At 40.0% G+C, this 21,071-nt stretch overlaps 1 protein-coding gene across 1 annotated transcript in view; it reads right to left on the reverse strand.

The window, feature by feature from the left end:
- Positions 1-704: 704 nt before the first annotated feature.
- The window catches only part of Efemp1 (EGF containing fibulin extracellular matrix protein 1), a 69,114-nt gene continuing 48,747 nt past the window's right edge, over positions 705-21,071 (reverse strand). Inside the window, exons 5-11 of the mRNA XM_031338820.1 lie at positions 16,792-16,914; positions 12,725-12,844; positions 11,573-11,692; positions 10,317-10,436; positions 5,844-5,967; positions 5,563-5,758; positions 705-1,300 (exon numbers count right to left, since the gene is read on the reverse strand). Of these exons, the coding sequence (XP_031194680.1) occupies positions 1,139-1,300; positions 5,563-5,758; positions 5,844-5,967; positions 10,317-10,436; positions 11,573-11,692; positions 12,725-12,844; positions 16,792-16,914 (965 nt within the window). The 3' untranslated portion in view covers positions 705-1,138. The remainder of the gene's footprint in view (positions 1,301-5,562; positions 5,759-5,843; positions 5,968-10,316; positions 10,437-11,572; positions 11,693-12,724; positions 12,845-16,791; positions 16,915-21,071) is intronic.

Here is a 21,071-nt window from a genome sequence, read left to right on the forward strand (position 1 = left end):
TGAGTGTGGTGGTAGGATTTTAATAGTCTTTGTGCATCTTTGTGATATATGTATCTCAGCTCTAATTGATCACCTTAAAAATGTCTGGAAATTTGGTACTCTTCTAAACAGAAGAATATTTTTTTTTATTTAAAAATGATACATCAAAGAGAAGCAGTTATTTTAAGCAAACAAGACATGAAACTTTTTCATATAATTGATCAGGAAGAATAATGTGAATTCTAAGAGTAAAGAGCCACTTTTTCTCCCTCTCTGAGTGCAAGCACCAGGGTTAGATTCTTGCTGGCAAGCTAGAGGCTTATTAGAAATCAGGCTTAGAAACCGAAGTGTCTTCAGGGAAATCTTCCTCTTTACTTTGTTCTGAACTGTGAGTGCATGTCTTGCTTCAGGGATTCTATTATATGGACTTAACTTGCTTCTTTGGAGAATTCTAAAATGATTTTGATAAAAGCTATTTTCTCTACTATTCCTCATAGACTTTTCAAAGGGATTATTTTTTGAGGATAAATTTTGGGGCATAAAATTTGATCTTTTGTTTTTTTGCTTCTTTGGTTTTTGTTTTTGAAATTGTCGCAAAATTTCTGACAAGGTTTAAGATGCCATATAGAATGTAGCATATTGCACAATAATAATTTCCTGCTAAACAAGAAACAAGTACCTTTAAACTGATCATTAAAATACACACCAACACAGACATGGCAGAGTCTCATTTTCTAAAGAAATATATCTTTATTGCCTTTTTTCCATTTTCTTACAAAACAGTTAATAAAAAACCCTCCTTCTTGCTCTTCATGTTAAGATGGCCAATTCTCATGGGATGGTCTGTGGAGGTGTATATTTCTCTATACACCACAAAACGGTAACATTGCTTGGTCCCATTTTTGCAGGAAAGAATCCAAGTTTCACTAGATAATATATGCTTAGCTCTCTTCAAGAAGAATGTTGGATTAATATCTAATTTACACACAGTGATAAAGATAAACATTGACTCTTATGGATTAAATGCCCACTTCCTACCATAGTCTAGCTGTTTGAATATAGATGTCCTAGATATAGCTATAAATAAAATAGAGTTTTAAGGTAATGATATTCTTTGGCTGATTTAAATGCTTGTGTTAGGCTTTATACAAATAAAAGGCTAAAATGAAAATGGCCCCACTATTATTGTCAATCTTAACACAGAGCTTGTGCGGAAGGTCCCTATGCTACTGACTGTCAGCATCTCCAGGTCCACGATGTATTCTCTTGGTCCCGACAGAGACTTCACAAGCACCAGCATTGCACTCACAGGGCTTGTTTGCTAAAATAACAAGAAAAAAAGGGTAGGCACAATGATTTTTCTTGGGCTAGAGTTTCTATTTTTGTTGTTGTTGTTAGCATACTTCCTGTGATGATGAAAGGAAATAATAGGTTAAAGAAGCGCTGTTCAGGCCCGGCTTGTTCCTAACATTTATCTTTACCCCAGCCCACTCATCTGCACTAGCTCCAAGGTGAGGGCTAGATTTTAAAATTCTTATTTTCCCACATTTCTCGTTAACATGTGTTAACATCTTAAATATTTTCTTTGTTATTAACATTTCTCTACTCATGGATTGAATAATTCCTGCCTCTCTAAAGAGTTCACATGAGAATCTGGTAATCTTGAAACTGGTAAAGAAAGTAGTCACTTGTCATTTCTTAACAATATCATTTGTCTACATTCTAGCGAGTAAGGAGTTAGTAAATAGCTAGGCATGGTGGCACATGCCTTGAGTCCCAGAGGCAGAGGCAGGCAGAGTTCAAGACCAGCTTGGTCTAAATAGATGAGTTCCAGAACATCCAGAGCTACACAGAGAGACCCTGTTACAAACAAACAGACAGACAGATGGACAGACAGACAGACAGTTAGGTAAGTAGTCAATTTAAACAGAACATGACAAATTTTAGGTTATCTGGATATACATAGTATGAATGAATATATACATACATACATATTCCTGAAACATTGAGGTAACATGCACAAATACCTTAGAGTGGAGGTTCTCAACCTGTGGGTTGCAATCCCTTTGGGGATGAACAACCCTTTCATAGGGGTCACCTATAACTATTGGAAAACACAGATATTTACATAATGATTCATAACACTAGGAAAATTACAGTTATTGAAGTAGTAATAAAAATAATTTTATGGTTGGGGGTCACCAAAACGTGAGGAACTGTATTAAAGGGTCGCAGCATTAGGAAGGTTGAGAACCTCTGCCTTAGAATCATCAGGGAGCAAGAGAAATTCTGGAAATTAACATGTTCAAAACTGGAAATGGAGTGGGCATTGGAGGGTGGAGGGAGATGTTTTGGAGGGTCAGTAAGTGAATGAGTGAATCTGGACACAACAGATAGAAGCATAGATTAAAATTTAGCTATCATTACAAGGGATACACATTAAACTAAGACAGATTACAGAGCCTGGAAGAGGATGGTATTGAAGGAATGGACAGAGGAGAGAAATAAAAAAATGAAGCTAGGGCAAGAGAGATGCCCTGGTGGTTAAGCTCAGTGTTGCTATAATGTAGTAGGTTGGTCTAATGTTGCTTGTATTCTAGTATTAATTTAGATCCCCCAAACTGCATGAGAAAGTCACAGATATAACACTGAGTCCCAGTTAATTATGATTAGTAAATAAAGATGCCAGCAGCTAATATCTGGGGGGAAGAGACATAGGCGGGTTTTAAGTTTCCCAGGCTTGGGACCATGAGGAGGACGAAGGAGAGAGGAAAAAAGCTGCCATGGAAGGGTACAGGAGAGACAGCCACCATGGCAGAAGAAGAACATGCAAGAGGGAGGTGGAGAGCCACCATGTAAAAGGGCCAAGAGAATGTGGCCCAGAGAGCTGACTAATTGGTGTTAAGAGCAGCCAAGATAGAACATAGAAATTAATAAGTAGTAACTTGGAGTTATTGGTAGGAAAGTTGATTTTAACAGCATGGAGGTTAGGCAGTTGCCCAGCTACTGTTCTGCTTAAGCCATATTAAAATAAAAGGCTGTGTGTGTATCTTCTATCCGGAGAACATGGCAGGAAGAAACCTCACTTCAAGGTTTATTAAAATAATTAAATCAATACTCTAACATGAGGAATGGAGTTCAGATGCCAGAACCTTCTCACAACTGCCTGTAACTCCAACTCCAGGAGATCTGACACCCTCACCTGGCCTCTGCACCGAGACACCATGTGTCCACATACTCATAAAAACATATACATAAACATAAATAATTTAAAAACTAGAAAAGGAACAAAACACAGAAAAAAAAGATGCTTAAGTAAAAAACATGAAAGTGGACAGCAGTTTTCAGCAGAGCAAAGGAAAATGAAATATTGAAATTGAAAAGTGCCCTTGGATTTAACATTATGGATGTAACCAGTGGCTTTTCCTCTAGAGAAACTTCAGTAAAGTATTTAGACCAAAAGACAAAGAAATGGCCACAGGTGAGGAAACACAGATAGCCTAGTCTTCCAAGGAAGAAGAGAGACAGTATAACATCTAGGGGGAGAAACATGTTCAAACGGGGAGGTAGAGGGGAGTGCAATGGAATAGGATCCCAGAGGAGACAGAATGAGAAGTGCATGGTGCTGAGTTGGTCGTGACTCACAGTTGTTTGGAAACAAACCAGATGGAGAATACGGAGGTACATTTTCAGGGGTAGAACAGGAAATTTATGCTAGCTTGTGTCAATGCTGGTGTCAATGACTTCAAAGCAGGAAGTGACTCTCCTACTAAAAATGTAGGGTATAAGAGCTTACTAAATATGGGAACATTTGAGAACAAGGGCTGAAGAGAGTGGAATAAAAACATACAAGAAGTGCAACAACATTGTCGAGCATACTCAGGACCCATCTGTAAGAGAAGGCTAAACTTTTACAGTATCATCAACCTGTGCTTGCTTACATGCTTGGCATGAAATGTGTATGTGATTATAGCATCTATCTGGGGTTGCTGGCTGGGGAACTGTGGTGCTGGTGACACTTCAGAATGGGACTGAATGCTCAGAAAGGAGGATCACTGAAGCCAAGGTCTCATTTGCTGATCTTCTGAATGACAACAAACTTCAGGCCATGGCTGGAGTTTGGGAGTTGGTGGCAGAGTGGCAGATGGCACAATGGGATGATTTGTAGGCCTCAGATCAGGTGAAAAGTCTTCATGATTTAGCTTCTCTTTAGTTTAGGCCCTCTTCTGAGCCATTTGAGCCATCTGTGTGATCTTATCCATAGCAGTGGCCTCTATTTAGGCCAGAGAATTAAACATTAAATTGACCCAGGGTAAAATGGCACAGTAAAAAGTTCTTTGACAACAGGGACTGGGCACTGAATGTCTTCTTAGTTTCTCACAGCGGCCAGCATAAGGCTGAGGACACAGTAGGTACTCAACTGACGCCTGTTGGCTGATCGCTAAGCATGAAATGCTGTCTACTGGTGGAATTTCAGTGTACAGATCTTATAGGACTTGATTTTGACTGTGTGACAAATACTCTTAGAGAATCTATTTTTATTGTTTTTAGTTATTTTTCTTATTCTTAATTTGAAATGAGATTTTTCTCAAAAACCTCAGACTAGCCTCAGACTTATATGATAGCCCAGGCTGGCCTTAATCTTACAGTCCTTCTGACTGCCTCATGAATGCATGTGTATCCATGCCTATCTTTAAATGTTTTTGTTTTGATTATAAACAAATTAGTTTGATTACAAACAATTTAAAACTACCTAACACTATACCAAATTGGTAATGGTTCATATTATTCATGAAGATGGGATGTCTGGAGAAAAATATCTATTTAAAAATCAAGCTAATAAAAGCAGATATAAATGAAAATAAGTTTCAAAATGTCACGTTTACTGTAGTAAAAAAAAAAACATGTTGGGACTTTATCTAGTTGCATGATGGATAGGCTCGGAAGTTTTTATTTTCTTAAATGATGGATAAAAGTTCCAACAGAAAGCTAGGTTTAAAGAAGCTTCTGAAATGAGCCTGTTGTGCTCTCATGCAGTTACTAAAGTGTGTAAAACTCAGGTAGAGACAACTTCTACCTAGGCTCAAGTTTAAAACATCATATGTTGAAACATTCTTTTCTATTAGGAAAAATAAAAGCAATAGCTTTTGAGTTGAGTTTTTCCCTTCAGAAATTAATCACTTCTAATTTTCTGGCAAAAAAAATGGGTGTGGAGCAAGAAGGTAGTTAATCTATCAAGGGGCAAGATAAACATGTAAACATCAAAACAATCTGTACACTTTTTCACATGAAGAGCTTTCAGAGTGTTTTTTATCTGCACAGTTGAAGAGCATGTACTTACAGTACCTCTTTGGGGGATGCTTGTGTTTGAGAGTCACACACAGCTTTGTTAGATGTTATGGCCTGAAATCAGGATGGCTTTTAGGAGACTATTTAATCTTTCAGAATCTCACTCTTCTTTTAAATATCTGATAGTATTACCGCACATACTCCAGACAGCTGAGCACAGTGCTTAATCTCCCCGTGAATGCACACAGCAAATGGCCACCTTTACAAGCCCTAGTGCTACCTAAACATACTTACTCGTAGGTAGAACTCTCCATTTTCATTTCCAGATTTAATCCGAAAAGTATTAATGGTGTTTGCATAAATCGTTGTGGCCTGTATCTGGAAGATGTCTGATGGCACGGATCTGTCAGATCGGATGCTCATGTATTTGTAGACTATAGACTGGGGCCCCTCTCGGCACATCGTGTTTGAGACTGGGCAAACACATCGGCTGCAGGGACAAACACAGAAGCAGTCACAAATTTGACTCGGGAGAACCAGAAAAATACTTATGTTTAGAGGTTCCAGTGTCTTACTTTTCTGATGTTAGAACATAGGGATCTTGACATGGGTTTCGTGGGTAACAGCGGAAGCCACCATGGTAATTCCAGCACATCTCATCTTCTCTGCATTCATTGGTGGTCTCACATTCATTTATATCTGCAGTCATGTGTTAAAGAGTTTACTGACATGAGCAAATTGTATGAGAAGCAGATTCTGGTTTGTAAGGAAATGCATTGGGGGAAATCTGGACTGTAGTCAGTTTACTTTTATTTATTTTTATTTATTTTGGGGTGTTAGGGTCTTGCCATGTAGAGCAGGCTGGCGTGGAGGTCAATATGTAATCAAAGTTGACTTTGAGCTCAAAATTCTCCTGCCTCAGCCTCCTAAGATCTAAGATTACATGTGTATACCACCAAACCTGGCTTGTTCAGTTAGACACAGGCTGGATACAACCTAAGTTTACTGCATTTACATCAGTAGGTATCACTGAGTCACTGAACATGGCAGTTCACGGTATATCAGCTCTCACTAGTTGTCTGACTGTTGCATTCAAAACAAACCCAAACTGACTTTGCTTACATTAAATAAACAAAACACCAACAAAAATTCATCTCCAGTCTCAAGGAGTGATAACCTAGCTGAGAATATAGATACAGCAATAGTTTCTTCCAGAGTAAACTGTGATTAAGAGTAAGACTATAGATCAGATGTACAGCTGATTGTGTGTGGAGGATTAGGGACCAGAACAGAAGAGGGGCATCTCATGTGGGCCTTCAAGAGTGGTGGTTAGATGATTTCTCACACATAGAGGGGAAAGCTTCCCTGGAGAGAGTAGCTGTTTTGGGAGCTTGGAAAAGAGGTTGGTAGGGAGGGAGAGTGACAGAGTGAAGGAGGGAGAGAGAAAGTTTTAGTAACAGAATATGAGGGGCAGGTGGTGCTCTGGGAGGGCATTCTCCATAGGATGTAGGAAAAAAAACACTCCCTGTGCAGTGTTTGACCTCATAAAGCAAAGGTATTTTATGACTATGTGGAAGGAGAAGAGACTGGCAACAGGGAGAGGCAGATAAGGAAAAGGCAGTGCCTAGAGCAGCCAGACGAGGAAAGAGTCTTGGGGATGAGACTGGTGGTGGTTAGACCAGGCTAGACAGAGATTGATTCTAGATTCAGCTAATTGGATCCCCAATGGCATTTGAAGAAAAGGTTTTTAACTAGCAAGCAGTATTATATGTTAATAGTAGCAATACTTAATGGCCATATCCTTATATAATTACAGCTTCCTTTCCATATAAATAGTAGTTTCTATTTTGTCTCATAGAAGCTGGTTCTGAATCATGCCTTCCTACAAGTGAATATTTTCATTCCTTAATTTATCTTTCTTTAAGTGATGTACCTAGTCCTGTACTCCCCTAGCTTATAAATGCCTGGTGGGAGGGTTACTATAGCTACTCCTGAATCTTTTCATTGATGGGTATTAACTTAATTCAGCTGTTTCTCACACAAGTTGTGTGGAGATAGGCAAAGAGGATGTTTCAGTTGGAATGGAGGAAAAACAGAGGATAAGTTCAAGTTCATATAATGACAAGAGTAGCTCTATTGTGAGAGTTAAAAAAAATTCATTCATTTATTTATTTACACCCCAAATGTTGCCCCTACTCCGAGCTCCCCTTGTGGAGTTCTTTCCTCCATCCCTCTCCCCTTCACCTCTGAGAAGGTGCCACCCCAGGTATCCTTCCACCCTGAGGCATCTACAGGATTAGGTGCATCCTCTTATACTAAGGCCAGACCCTCTGCCCCTCTCTTACATATGTGTTGGGGGTGTGTGTCTCAGACCATCCGTTGTATGCTCTTTGGTTGGTGGCTAACTGAGAATAGTTTTAAGCCTTGTCTTTCAAGGAAAGCAACTCTATTGACTTTCAGCTGGCTAAAATTTTCTAGAACCTAGGAGGACACTGGAAAAGTTACACAGTTTCTAAGAATAAGTTACAAGAAGTATCTTCTTGGCCTGACTATGGTTAAAGAAAAAAATATAGGTTCTATGGAAGTCACTATTGACATATTCTTCAACTATTTTCACTTTTTTTGTAAAGTGAAGGTGGTGTTCTGCTATAAGGAATACTAAGACTGGTTTGTAATATGGAGACAGACAATGGCAAAAGGAAATCTGAGGCTATGACCTTAGTACTTCTAGTAACTTAGGATCTACAACAGCTATATCATTCTGGAAATTTTTTCAGGAAGAAACAATATTAAAATATTCAATATTGGGAGCTGGAGAGATGGATCAATGGTTAAGAGCACAGTTCTTCCAGAGGTCCTGAGTTCAATTCCCAGCAAACACATGGGGGCTTGCAACCATATATAATGGGATCTGATGTCTCTTTTGGTATGTCTCAGACAGCTACAGTATTCTCACATACATAAAATAAATAAATCTTAAAAAAATTCAATATATATGTGTGAGTTAGTGTATCTTCTTTTGACCTTCTCTAGATATACACATGCACAGTGCTCTGATTTTTGTGAGCTTATTGTCATGTGAACATTTGAACTTCTCAGAAGAAGATAAGAATCCAAATATGTTTGATTTTGCAAATGATGCTGGAGCAGGGTTTGAGTAAAGAAAAGCGATTGCTTTAAATGTTAAAAGAATGTAACTCTTTTTTGACAAAAAGATATTTTGTTTTTGCGTATCTTTAACATGACAACACCCATGAACTTCTAGTTACAATTTTCATACATTTTTTTTACCCTAAATTATTACAGAAATACTTCTGAAGATGTAGCCCAGGCAAATAAGATCCTATTATGCATTAGCTTAAATCCATCTTTGCTGACTATCAAATCCACTTGTGATTAGAAACACCGATATTTACTTGAATGATTTCAGGGGAATTGGTTAAACTATTTGACTCACTAATATTTTTCTGCATGTAATATTCATTTCTCAATCAGGCTTCAGTGAGATCATTGGAATGCAATGTTTTCCCACAATTAACATTTGCAGAGTTGCTAGTAACCTGGAAAGGGTTATAAAATGATCATTGTGCTACCAATGACATTCTGATTATGCTTATACCTACTGCCTGGAGACTGTTTATCTACTACAAAATTCAAGGTCTTGGATGTCCTCTGAGTATAACTTCCTCCATGCAACCGTGATGTTATTCTAAGAATTCACATGCCCTTGGTCTTGTTCTTTTAAAAATAAGATCTTTCTTGTCTTCATGTATAGCCTTTCTAATTCTGAGTAAAACAGACTCTCTAGAGATTTACTATTGCTCATTTACATTGCTAAGTGAATTTCATCAAAACACTGTGAACTGTGTAAATCATTTCATGTGTTCTTTTGGTTCATCTCCAAACTTTCCCTTTTCAAAAGGGATAGCCAAGGTTTTGAGAAGTCTGATTATTTGTTCAGGCTGTACACAGAGAATGCAGTAAAGTGAGATTCAAGTAGGTTTTCTGTCACTGGGTTCACTCATAGTTCCCCCCTTTCCACTGTTTTTTTTTTTTTTGGTTTTTCGAGACAGGGTTTCTCTGTGTTGCCCTGGCTGTCCTGGAACTCACTCTGTAGACCAGGCTGGCCTCGAACTCAGAAATCCGCCTGCCTCTGCCTCCCAAGTGCTGGGATTAAAGGCGTGCGCCACCACCGCCCGGCTCCACTGTTTTTTTAAAAATGGGTTTATATTAGATCTTCCGGAATTATATATGTTTTTTGTTATTATTTGCCAATCTCTCTCTCATTAATACAGCATTGAAGGTTAGGGGAGGAGGGTGCATATTTTGACATCTTCCAGCCAGATTCTGAGTCATATTTTGTAGAGAGCTCTCTGTTCTACTTACATGAAGATATAAGGACCATCTGAGCATTTATTTTGAGATTGGGCCCATGACATTAGACATTATCAGATCAATACTTGCTTTTCTTGAGTTGTTCAAACATATTTTAATATCCATCATGAAGAGTTTTATTTTCCTTGACACCTAAAATCCTGCCTTATTTGGCTGGGAGTGATGACATATGCCTGTGATTTCAGCACTTAGGAGGCAGAGGCTTGAGCACTACATATTTGAGGCCAGCCTGAGTTATATAGCAAGACCCTCTATGCCCCCCCCAAGTATACAGAATTAAGAAGTTTGATGTTTCAGGGGCTTTGAGGGTTGTTGAAGGTATGTCTAAAATTGATGTCTAAACTCAAACCTCAGTAAAATATTTTAATGACTGATTTTTGGTAGATTATTGGAAGGTATAGTTCCATAGATTTTAAGATATTATGATATAAAATTTATTTAAATCACATTTTTAGAAAGGAAGTTACTCTAAAGCTTGAAGAAATTCAGGGTTACCATTGAATCTCTCTTTCACTAAATGTGATTTGTTACCTTGTGAATCAGGAGCTCAAACTGTGCAGTCAAGGTGGGAAAACGAAAGTCTGAATCCTGTAACTCTCCTTACATCCCTCCTTGCTAGCAACATGTTCACCTAATGAGAATAGTGAGCTTACCCTGACAGGTTCTGCTTCGCACCACTTGGTAACCCTGCGGGCACATACACGAGAACTTCCCAGGTTCATTGACACATTGATATTGGCATAGGTAGCTTGAGGTTCTGCATTCATCAATGTCTATAGAGCCAGACAAAAGCATGAACATAGAGCTGAGAAACTTTGTGCCACTGGCTTTGTAATACATATTTTTAGATAGGCTAAAGAGTATCAAAACAGTAAAAACTCTAAAATAGAAGAAATGCAAGGCTCAGTCTGAAATGCTGGGGCTAGCTGCAGCAGCAGTATCTGCTCCTTTCTCTGTCTCCAAGCCTGCACAGGTTTTCTTACAGCAGTTTTCACTGAAGGTAAACCGACAAATAAGTGGGATCATGACAGACACTCTTCCCTTTGGGTTCTGCAGACCTACTCAGGTAGCAAGTTTGTGTTTGCCTCTTTAGTAATGGTGGAACTCTGCTGCTGAGATCTCCTGAACTTTGAACTTCAACTTCCACCCCTGTGCAGTTTTGCAGAGGTGACATCCTGGCATGATATGGCCTCCTGGGTGAAGAATCACTTGCATTTCAGAATTAGCAACCATCTTATAGTTTGCTAAGCAGGGCAGAGGCAGCAGTCCTGAGCTGGTCCCTTATGGTTTTAAACACATTTACATGGTTTGAGATTTCTCTGGATGGATTATGACCTATGTGGTTCCAAATACTTGTGGACAGACTCATGAAGGAGGTATGAACATCAAATGTGGATGGCTCCTCTTTATGATGTCTTAGCACTCAGAATTTCCCAGAAAGAATATATGTACTAGATTGTGAAGGTCACCCATCCCACTGAGTGTCTGTCTTTCTACTCATTGGAAACTGCAACTCAGACGTCATTAAACATGTGTTCAAGTCACACAGTGTAGGGATAAAGCAAAGGTAGGGCATGGTCTCTTGGTTGTTACCACATCCTCAGCTCTTTATAAAACAAAATGTGCAGATTCTATCTTAAGAAATGTTGGTTGGGGACTGAGATTCTCAGTTTCTCACAAGCTCCCAACAGAGGCATGCTTGGAGAATAAAGACACTCCTAGGCTGCATCTTGTGTTCCAGCTACTTGATCCATCTTATCTCTTCTAGTAACAGACTCAAAAGCCAAAGTTTACACTGAACTGCCAATAATAAGATTTCAAGAACAGGATCAGGTAAAAAGACCATGATCGGGCAAGATGACATCAATAAAGTGGCCCTTTGCTATAAGATACTTGGAAAACATGTTACCTTCACAGTTGAGCCTGTCACTGCTCAGTTCATATCCTTGGTTACACTGACAGATGAATGAGCCAAGAATGTTGTAGCATTGCTGAGCGCACTGGTTGCTGGCATCACATTCATTTATATCTGCAAGGAAAGGTTTTAAATCTACATGTGTCTGTGTATGGGTAGCTGGACATTTTTAAGTTCAGCCTTGCTCTTTTGTGCCTAGACCAACTGATAAGTAGTTCCCTTGCTGTACAAACACACTGGAGAACATACATTCGGTTTCACAGTTGTTGGAACAACTTCAAAGGCCCATCATACACGTCTTTTAGAAGTACCAGAATATATATTTTTTAGGAATGACAGTTTGATGTTTGATAAATGTACCCACAAAGAATTTAATGCTTCCAATAAACATACATTCCAGCATCTATTTTCTTATATTGTTCAGATTCTAAATGCCAAGTCCATAAATAATTGTTATTAGACATTTGGACTGATATGGTCTCTCAGCATACAGTTGTAAAGAGTTATCTGGGCTATTTATTGCTTTTTAAATGTTTTCTGTTAAATTCCTTGACAATTATAGCATAAGCCTCTGAGACCCATACAGAGTTTTGCTATGTTCCAACACACAGAAAATACTTTGAAAAGACATTTTCCCTTTCTGCACTAGATTCCTTCTGCCAGCCTTACAATTATGTGCTATCCATGACTCTGCACTCCGAAAGGGAAGAACCATGTAAGGGTCATGTGCACTGTTAGCGGAAAGTTTATACATTTGAACTTCCAGCCACCCTTTGGCCTCTTCAGCACCCCATCTATCACACTGCTGACTAATGGAGGTGTGTGTATCTATAGATCTATAGTCACGTTTTTTGGTCCACCCACAGAGGACTAGTACCAAGGTTAAAAAAAAAATGTTTTCCATTTCTATGTGATGTGTTTTAAGAAACAGGTTAGCTATTGTCTTTTCAGCTTTACGAGCCTGAGGTAAGCTGATGGAAACCAGTTCACACAGGACCACAGAACACCAGAAACAGTCCATCATAGCAGGAGACTTTCTTCTCCTGGAGGCAGAAGCTGGTCACAGGATAGCGGTTCTCAGAAGCTGGTCACAGGATAGCGGTTCTCAGAAGCTGGTCACAGGATAGCGGCTCTCATAGGACTTACCCACACAAGTGTAGTTGTTTGCTGCTAGCTGAAACCCGGGACTGCACTGGCAGTAGAAGGAACCAGGCGTGTTAACACATCTTTGGTGGCAATATGGAGGCACTGTGCATTCATCTATATCTAAGAAGATGACACAGACACAGAATCAAGTTGTTAGCTGGGCATAGTAGTGCATAGCTTTAATTCCGGCACATGGAAGGCAGTGAAGAGTGGGTATCTGTAAATTTGAGGCTAACCTGGTCTACAAAGTAAGTTCCATGATAGCCACAGCTACATACCAAAAACCTGTCTTGAAAAAAAAAAAACCAAAACCAAACCAGCAAAACAAACAAACAAACAAAAAAAACCAACAAACAACAAAAACAGAATCAAGTTGTGTCTTAGCAAATTCTCAGTGGAGATAATGTAGAAACCACATCTTAAGGGAGACCTTGAGTTAAAAATAATCTTCCACTCTCCCTCCCTCAGTCTCTCTTGTTTACCCTTTCTCTTAAAATTAGGATATATGTGTTTTAAGTATAATTTGTTCATTGGTAAAGTAAGACATTAAGAAGAAACACCAACGTCACACCAGTGCCAGCAGTAAATAAATGAGTTGAGATGTAAAGAGAGAAGAGTAATTAAGACTGTTCCACACACACACACATGAGGATGTCCGCTTGGTTCATCAAAAACATAATTAAAATGAGGAAAAGAATGAAGGGATACAGTATATAATTAAGAGAGAAGAGGTGTGGGTGGGATCACCTGATGACTGTTGCTTTGCTGTTTAAACATTTATATCTTGATGTCCAGAGCACGATAGGAAAGCTTGCCATGTGTATCTTAGGAAGGTTTGTGAGCATCACATGAAAAAACATCATGAAAGGAAAGAATGCTACACAAGTGACCTTTTGAGAATGTCCTGTTATTTGGGTGAAGTGTTCCATCCTGTGTCCTCTGATAAATATTTCCAACTATAAAATGCTCAGCTGAGAACTTGCAGGGATGGACCCTCTTAGAAGCATAATAAAATGTCATTACTTCATGACTATAGTTTGTGTCATCTCCAGCATAGCATGTACAGTGTAATAGGACGATGTTTCACAATTCAGTACTATAGTGTGATATTACCTCGTGATTAAAAAGGAAAAAAGGATGAAACGGCTGCTGTTTTAGCAATAGCGTGCTCAAATGGTCTGAAGCTAAGCTGAGTTTGAATCTCTGATCTGGCAAATCACTCTCTTAGCTTCTGAAGCTTTCATTTCTTCTTCCATGTGGTAGAATGGCTGGAACGTTTACATGTATTTGGGGCATAGCAGGCAATGCAGTGGGAGGTATTAATGTAAAGATGAAGAATGTTTATTTCAACACACTGAAACAACTAGTGAGAGACTTCTACATAGCCTTTTGTATCTGCTTCATGGCCCTTCTTTGGGGAGGCCACCTCTTTCATACATATACAATAGTAGACCTTAGGCCTTCTTATAGCCCCTGTTGTTGCTTAATATTGAATATGTGTTTATTTGCTTCTCTGTCTCTCACTATTATCTGTGGCAAATAAGAGCTGCCCCTTTCCCTCGAGGTAGAGATGAAGGATATTTGTCTGCTCACTGTCATATGCTTAATGCTCAGAACAAGGACTAGCAGTGTAAGTGTTCAATGACTTATTTGATCCATTGAAACTTTACATTAATTAAGAGCTATTGCTTATAGTGCTTCCTGGTACTGTATGTGATAGCCAGGTGCCACCATCAGTAGTCAATATTTATGAGTGGTATTTTCTAATAGCTCCTCAGAGCAATGATTCTGTAAGGTTTTCTTGTCTAATCTAGTATTTCAGCATCTAGAACTGTTCCTGGCACAGAGCCAGCTCTCAATGAATATAGATAACTTAACGGTGCCTGTCTCTTCAACTGGTAGACATTCATTTCACAGCATTGCCCTTGGCACTGAGGTTGTATAGTTATAACTGTACCTATATTCTGCATCTGTCTAGCATGGAATGCAGGTATAATTATGTCATTCTTCATAGTGAAAAGACCAATAATAGAAAGGTGTACAAGAGACAGAGAGAGCACTGAGCTGCCCAAAATGGCCTGTTGATTGCAGTGATCCATGGAGTATTGGATCAGCCCATAACACATACAGAAACTCAGAATGCATGTTTAGCGATGGCAATTGAAACCAACACAATGTTTTTATTATATAGTCTGATACTGCTACAGAAGTATCAGACTACAGCTGATTGCAAATTTCTGAAAGAGTTCTGTTTCACCTTAACTTGATGAGGAAGGAGAGATTAACTAGATTTAGATAGATGATGGCTTCTAGTGGAGGTGACACTTAAGTGGGATGTGATAGTTGAATAGGGGTTTGGAGAGGAGTGTCTCATTGTTCTGGTAAGCATCTGTGGAGATATATGCACAGAATTATAACCACTGAGAAGAAGCTATGGTGTAACTGCCTTGAGGAAGGAGGGTGTTGATGCAATACAACTGATAAGAAAGTGCGTTTATGTTCTCCTGAGGGAAGTGGAATTACCTTTATAGGCCAGGGCAACGCCGGCCCACACAGGATCAGATAGGAATTCATTTTCCCACTTTCCAGTAAAGGCTGTCACTCTCTGGTCCTTTGTCTTCAGTTCACCCAGCACCGGGGTGTGTTGCTACTGTATTTTCGGGTAGTCAGTGTTTATTTTCTTGGCCAACTCAAAGAAAGAGCTCTGGCATCTGTGGAGTTTTCCAGCACTCTCCTTCTGCATCATGGCTTCCAGAATTACAAACCCTGTCCTTCCTTGAGTCTGGGCACCCATTCTAGCACCTAGACACAACCTGTGGCAGGTAGAGCCAGCCGGGGTCCACGAGGAGCTAAGTGCTGACATACTTGTGTCAACAGCTCACTTTCTCAGGTGGAAGTTGATGCTGGTTGCCTGTCCCCAAACCCTCACTTGTTCCTAAGAGAAAATCTGGCCTTTCCACTGGTCTGTGGTAAGAGGTTAGGTATGTAAACAGATGGGCAAAGGGAGCCAATCACAGTTTCATGTCTTCTGCTGGGCCTCTTGATTGAGCCAGAGTGCTGTTTTACTTCAGAGCATGCCAGCTGGCCTACTCAAACTGTATTCTTCCATTCATTCAGAATGCATGTAGATGAGCCACCACATGTACTGGACACTGACTGTGTGAGTACTGTGGCAGCAATAGTGACACAAGCTGACATGGCCTCAGACTTCAGGGAGGGATCCTCTCAGACTCTCCAGAAACAGTGCTTCATTCTGCACTTTAAGAATACCAGCAAACTGGCAGTGCAAAGAGGCTTTAGACTAGCGGCTCTCAACCTGTCGTTCACAACCCATTTAGGGGTTGCATAGCAAATATCTTGCATATCAGATATTTACATTATGATTCATAACAGTAGCAAAATTACGGTGATGGAGTAGAAAAAGTAATTTTGTGATTGGGGCTTACCGCAGCATGAGGAACTGTATTCAAGGGACATTAGGTCCCCAACATTAGGAAGGTTGAGAACCTCTGCTTTAGACTCTGTTAACCTTCTGCTTGACGATCCCAGCCAGTACAGGACCATAGGTGTGCTGAGCACTGCCATCCTTGAGCTAGCTCCCGAGCTGGGACTAGTGCCATCTTGACAGGGCAAATGAACAAGGCAATTCACGGAGCACTTAAATCATCATGGACTCAGATGACTTAGTGGTACAGGGGACACTTGACCTCAGCATCTGTTACATGCACCGTGTTCCGTATGCAGTGGAAAATGAAGCAGCCATCACCAGTGTGATAGTGCCACAACTCCTAACTTAAAGTCTAGTTCTTAGTTGTTTTTACGGTTCCATCCAGACCAGAGTTTCGCTTTCACTTAGTCTATAGACTAATATAATCTACACTCTCTATATAATATCTATATTCAGGACAGGTTCAACCTTAAAGTTCCTTTAGCTAATTGGAAATTATGTTGGCATTCATTGGCAGAGGAAGGCATGTGATATCACTCTTCTATCAAGTAAGAGGGCTTTGTGTTGATGCTGAAAGATTCTCAAGACAAAATTGTTAATATTGCACTGAGGGACTTACCCACACACTGTTCTCCTCTCTTCTGATACCCAGGAAGACATTGACATGTGAAGGAACCACGTAAGTTGATGCACACTTGGTCCGTTCTACAATTGTGGGTCCCTGAGGTGCACTCATCGATGTCTGGGAAAGACATGCAATACAGAAAGAATTCCAGTTGCTTATAAAACATGGAGGTGCTCTTCACTTACACTTTGGTTTTCTTAAACTGAATTTTACTTTATTCTTAAAAAGTATTATCACACATTATGTTGTAGATATTTAAAATGAAAAAATATTTTAAACACTTATAAAATAATTTCAGGGCTTCCAGAGTATATACCTGAGATTGATGCTAACAATTCTCACACCTATCTAGCATCTTTAGCTGCTCTCAATTACAGCAAAAGCCTTATTCTATCTTTGTCCTTATATCTGTCACCCACCACTTTATAAGTAGGCATGGGCCCTTCTCCAAGAGAGTTTTATACATTCACTAGACAGAGATATACCTATGATGATAAACAACAGCTACTTGGAGGGCTGAGGCAGGAGGATCTCCAGTTTTGCCTGAGCTATAGGGGAAGTTCAAGCCTATGCTTAGCGCTGTCTCACAAGTAGAAGTGAAATGGGGATAGCAACATGCATACATAACTTTTTTTTATTATGTATCTGGGAAAGATACATTCATATAGGATAAATACATATTTCCCTAATACACTTCACTGTTAGGAGTAATTGCCACACATACCTTCTCTTGGAGGCAGGTCACAGTTCTAGAAAAGGGGTTAAAAGTATCACAAAATGTATTATTTCTAGATGACCAATTAATTCTACGTAAAACCAAGAGAGGCTTGCTGAGGACAGAGAAGAAGCATGTTAGACCATTACTGTGGGAGACAGGGAAGTGCCATAAAGTAGTGGGCCAATGATCAATTAAAATAAGAGCCTTTATTTTAATTTTTCTGTGATTTTTAAGGAGCATCAAATTGTTGCACTTACGCTAAGCAATGCCATAAGGTAGGCAGTTGCTTTTATAGTCAGGTTGTTCTGAGATAACCACTCCACTTAGCTGGGTGTAGAAGTTATAAGAAGATCAACTCTTTCCAGAAGAAGAGGGAAGAGGATAAGGGTACTCAGGTGTCCAGCTACTCACTGGACAATGACCAAGTAAGACTTTCTTTAACACATAATCCTTTGAACCTGATTTAAACTTTTAACGAAGGATTTTGTTGTTCTGAAATGTGTTAACACTATTACTGCAGTGCTATTTTCCAATCCACCACAAAGTGACCTTTCTAGGTACAAGGCCCTAGAGCAGTAACTCTGCTGGGAAGTTACTGCTGCCTTTCATGCCTCATTATTTTCTCAAATGCACTTGATGAAAACCTTTCTACTGGGGATTCTTTGGAGCTTTATAACTCGCTAATGCAGAAATGACAGCAGAATTCCTATTGTTTTATGTCAGGAACATTTGCCAACATTTGCAGTGATAACAGCCCTGAGAGATACAACCCTGCTAGATTCAGCTGTGGCAAGTTCCCTCTGTCCATGCTGGCTGAAGATCAAGGACTTGGGCCGTTTGGCACTGCTAAGGGAGGCCTGGCCAGTGACAGAGGCTTTTCTTTTTGCAACCACTCTATGCAAACTGCCTCCACCCAATCGTGTTCCTCATATCTTGCAACTTCCTTCCTACTTTCCCATCATTTGTTTGGAGTGCCTTTGATAAGTAGACTAACATTTCCACCGGGATCAATGTACCATTAAAAAGGGTTTGAGCATACAAACCTGCACAACACCTTCCTAAGAGTCTGCTTTATTTAGGTTCTGAAAAGAATTATTTAACAACAATATTTGGTGACTTACAGTAATTTAATAAAAGCAAAGCCCCAGATACTACTAGTACTGCCACTCCAACTACATTGTTTTCCTTTCTTTACCCAAAACAAAGGAAAGCTGAGATGGGACTCCCCTTGATCACAAGTAAGTCACTGTTAAGTGGCGAATGACACTTTCCATTTTCCAGGACTTATAAATGCTAAGAGCATCTACTTTTCTGACTGTAGCCGCTCTGACTACAGTGTAGAATATTTGTTCTCCTGAGCCCCCACATTTAGCAGGTTATTTAATGCTGAAGAATAGCATCAGACTGAATGTCTGTGGACTTTCTTTACTGAAAGTATCTATTAAATCCCATAATGCTCTCATTTTTGAAGACCCATTACTGCTTGTTTATACACCCTCACAAAACCATGTTAAACCACTATACGTTTCTAAACTCTCTTGTGCTCCTTTTCTACTTGCATGTGTTTCTCTTTCTGTTATCAGAAGGTGCAGTATGAGCCATTGCTCACTAAGCCACTGCAGCACAGTCATTGCTTTTGCCTCTGTTGTTTGTAGGCAAAGTTAACTTCCGACATCTGCATGGGCAATGCCCTGCTTTATTTGACAGGAAAATGACTCAGGCCAGCTATGTTTTCCTGAGAATCTAGGAACAAGGACTCTGGGGAGTGGATTTTTTGTTTTTGTTTTTAATTATCTATCATTTGTCCTTGATAGTTAAGCTCATTTTTTCCTGCTTACTATAATGCATGAAATGTGATGGGTTTTCAGTAAATGCTTACCCAATTAATGGATGAATGAATCATTACTGTTTCCTGGGAATTGGTGTTTAGAGTTCACAGAAAGTAGGACCTAGTGTTTTAGATTTTGGAAGTACAATTAATAAGGCAGAATAGCAGGTAAGACCCAAGGAACACAGCAGAATCAACAATTTGGCTCTGAATGGGAACAAGGTAGGACCCTTGCATGAAGAAGAGTCACTAAGACTGAGATCCAGCTCAAGGGGAGGCCCCAAGACCTGGCACTATTATGGAGGCTATGGAGAGCTCACAAAAAGGGACCTATCGTGACTGCCCTCTGAAAGACCCAACAAGCAGCTGAAAGAGTCAGATGCAGATATTTGCACCCAACCAATGGACAGAAGCAGATGACACCTGTGGTTGAATTAGGGAAGGCTAAAAGAAGCTGAGGAGGAGGGAGACCCTGTAGGAGGACCAGCAGTCTCAATTAACCTGGACTCCTGAGATCTCTCAGATACTGGAATACCAACCAGGTAGCATACACCAGCTGATATGAGGCTCCCAACGCATATATAGCAGAGGACTGCCAGGTCTGTGTTTAGTCAGAGAAGACTAACCCTCAAGAGACTGGAGGTCCTGGGGAGTTTAGAGGTCTGGTGGGGTGGGGGTGGGAGTTGGGGGTATGGGGACATCCTTGTGGAGACAGGGGGGCAGGGAGGAGGTATGGAATGTGGAACAGTCAGAGGGTGGACCAGGAGGGGAATAAAATATGGAATTTAAAATAAAATAAAATAATAAAATTAAATGAAAAAGACTGCATCGTTCAGAGTGGTCAGCATTTGCTTCTGACTGGGAACAAGGTAGAGCAGTTAATTGAGTCACAGGAGTCTCATAGACAGACTGTATCACTCAGAGTGAGCGGAAGCTTTGCAGAGGAGGCAGGTTCTGAAGGGCAATTCGAAGGTGATGAGCTGGTAGAGGGAGGAAGCTGTGTCTTAGAAGGCAGGCCCCACAGAAAGAGACCCAGGGACTGCTGCCAAGAGTGGCAGAGTTCTGAAGTCAGCATGACTGCAGGAGATGTATGGGAGAAACCTGGTGTTGTATCTGGCAAACTGTGCTCATAAAATGCTTGCTCAAGTCATTAGCAAAATTCAGAAACTTCAGTGTGAGATTTTGAGGGTTTGTGTTGAACACCACAGCAAATAATTCTTAAAGAAGCAGCCATGGACTAATGTTAACATTACCAAAGTGGGGGAAGGGGGAGGAGGCAAATAACATGTGCTTCCTAAAATCCTACAACACTTTTAATCATTCTGATATATCCAGAGTAGCTAAGGGCATTATTTAGTGATTTTCACACACACACACACACACACACACACACACACACACACACACACATCTACACTTCCCTTTTTGTGGTTTATAAAATTGTAGGTCTCCCTCTTCTTGGTGCTTTAAATAATCCAACAGAATACTCTTTGGTGAGCTTTCTATCAGGCTGGCCCCCAGTCAGTGGCACCGCAAATCTGACATTGTCACATAGCTAATATAGGGATGGTGTCCATTCACTGATGTCCCTTGGACTCCTGCTTAGGCCTTTGTTCTCTGAGTTTGGCTCCTTCCCTGTATTCTGACTCATACTTTCCAAATCCCTGACTCATGCTGCTCCCTCTCTCTTATGCAACATTTTAATCTCTGCAATGTTCTTTCCATAAT

The sequence above is a fragment of the Mastomys coucha genome, unplaced genomic scaffold, assembly GCF_008632895.1.
Source record: "Mastomys coucha isolate ucsf_1 unplaced genomic scaffold, UCSF_Mcou_1 pScaffold22, whole genome shotgun sequence".
NCBI lineage: Eukaryota > Metazoa > Chordata > Mammalia > Rodentia > Muridae > Mastomys > Mastomys coucha.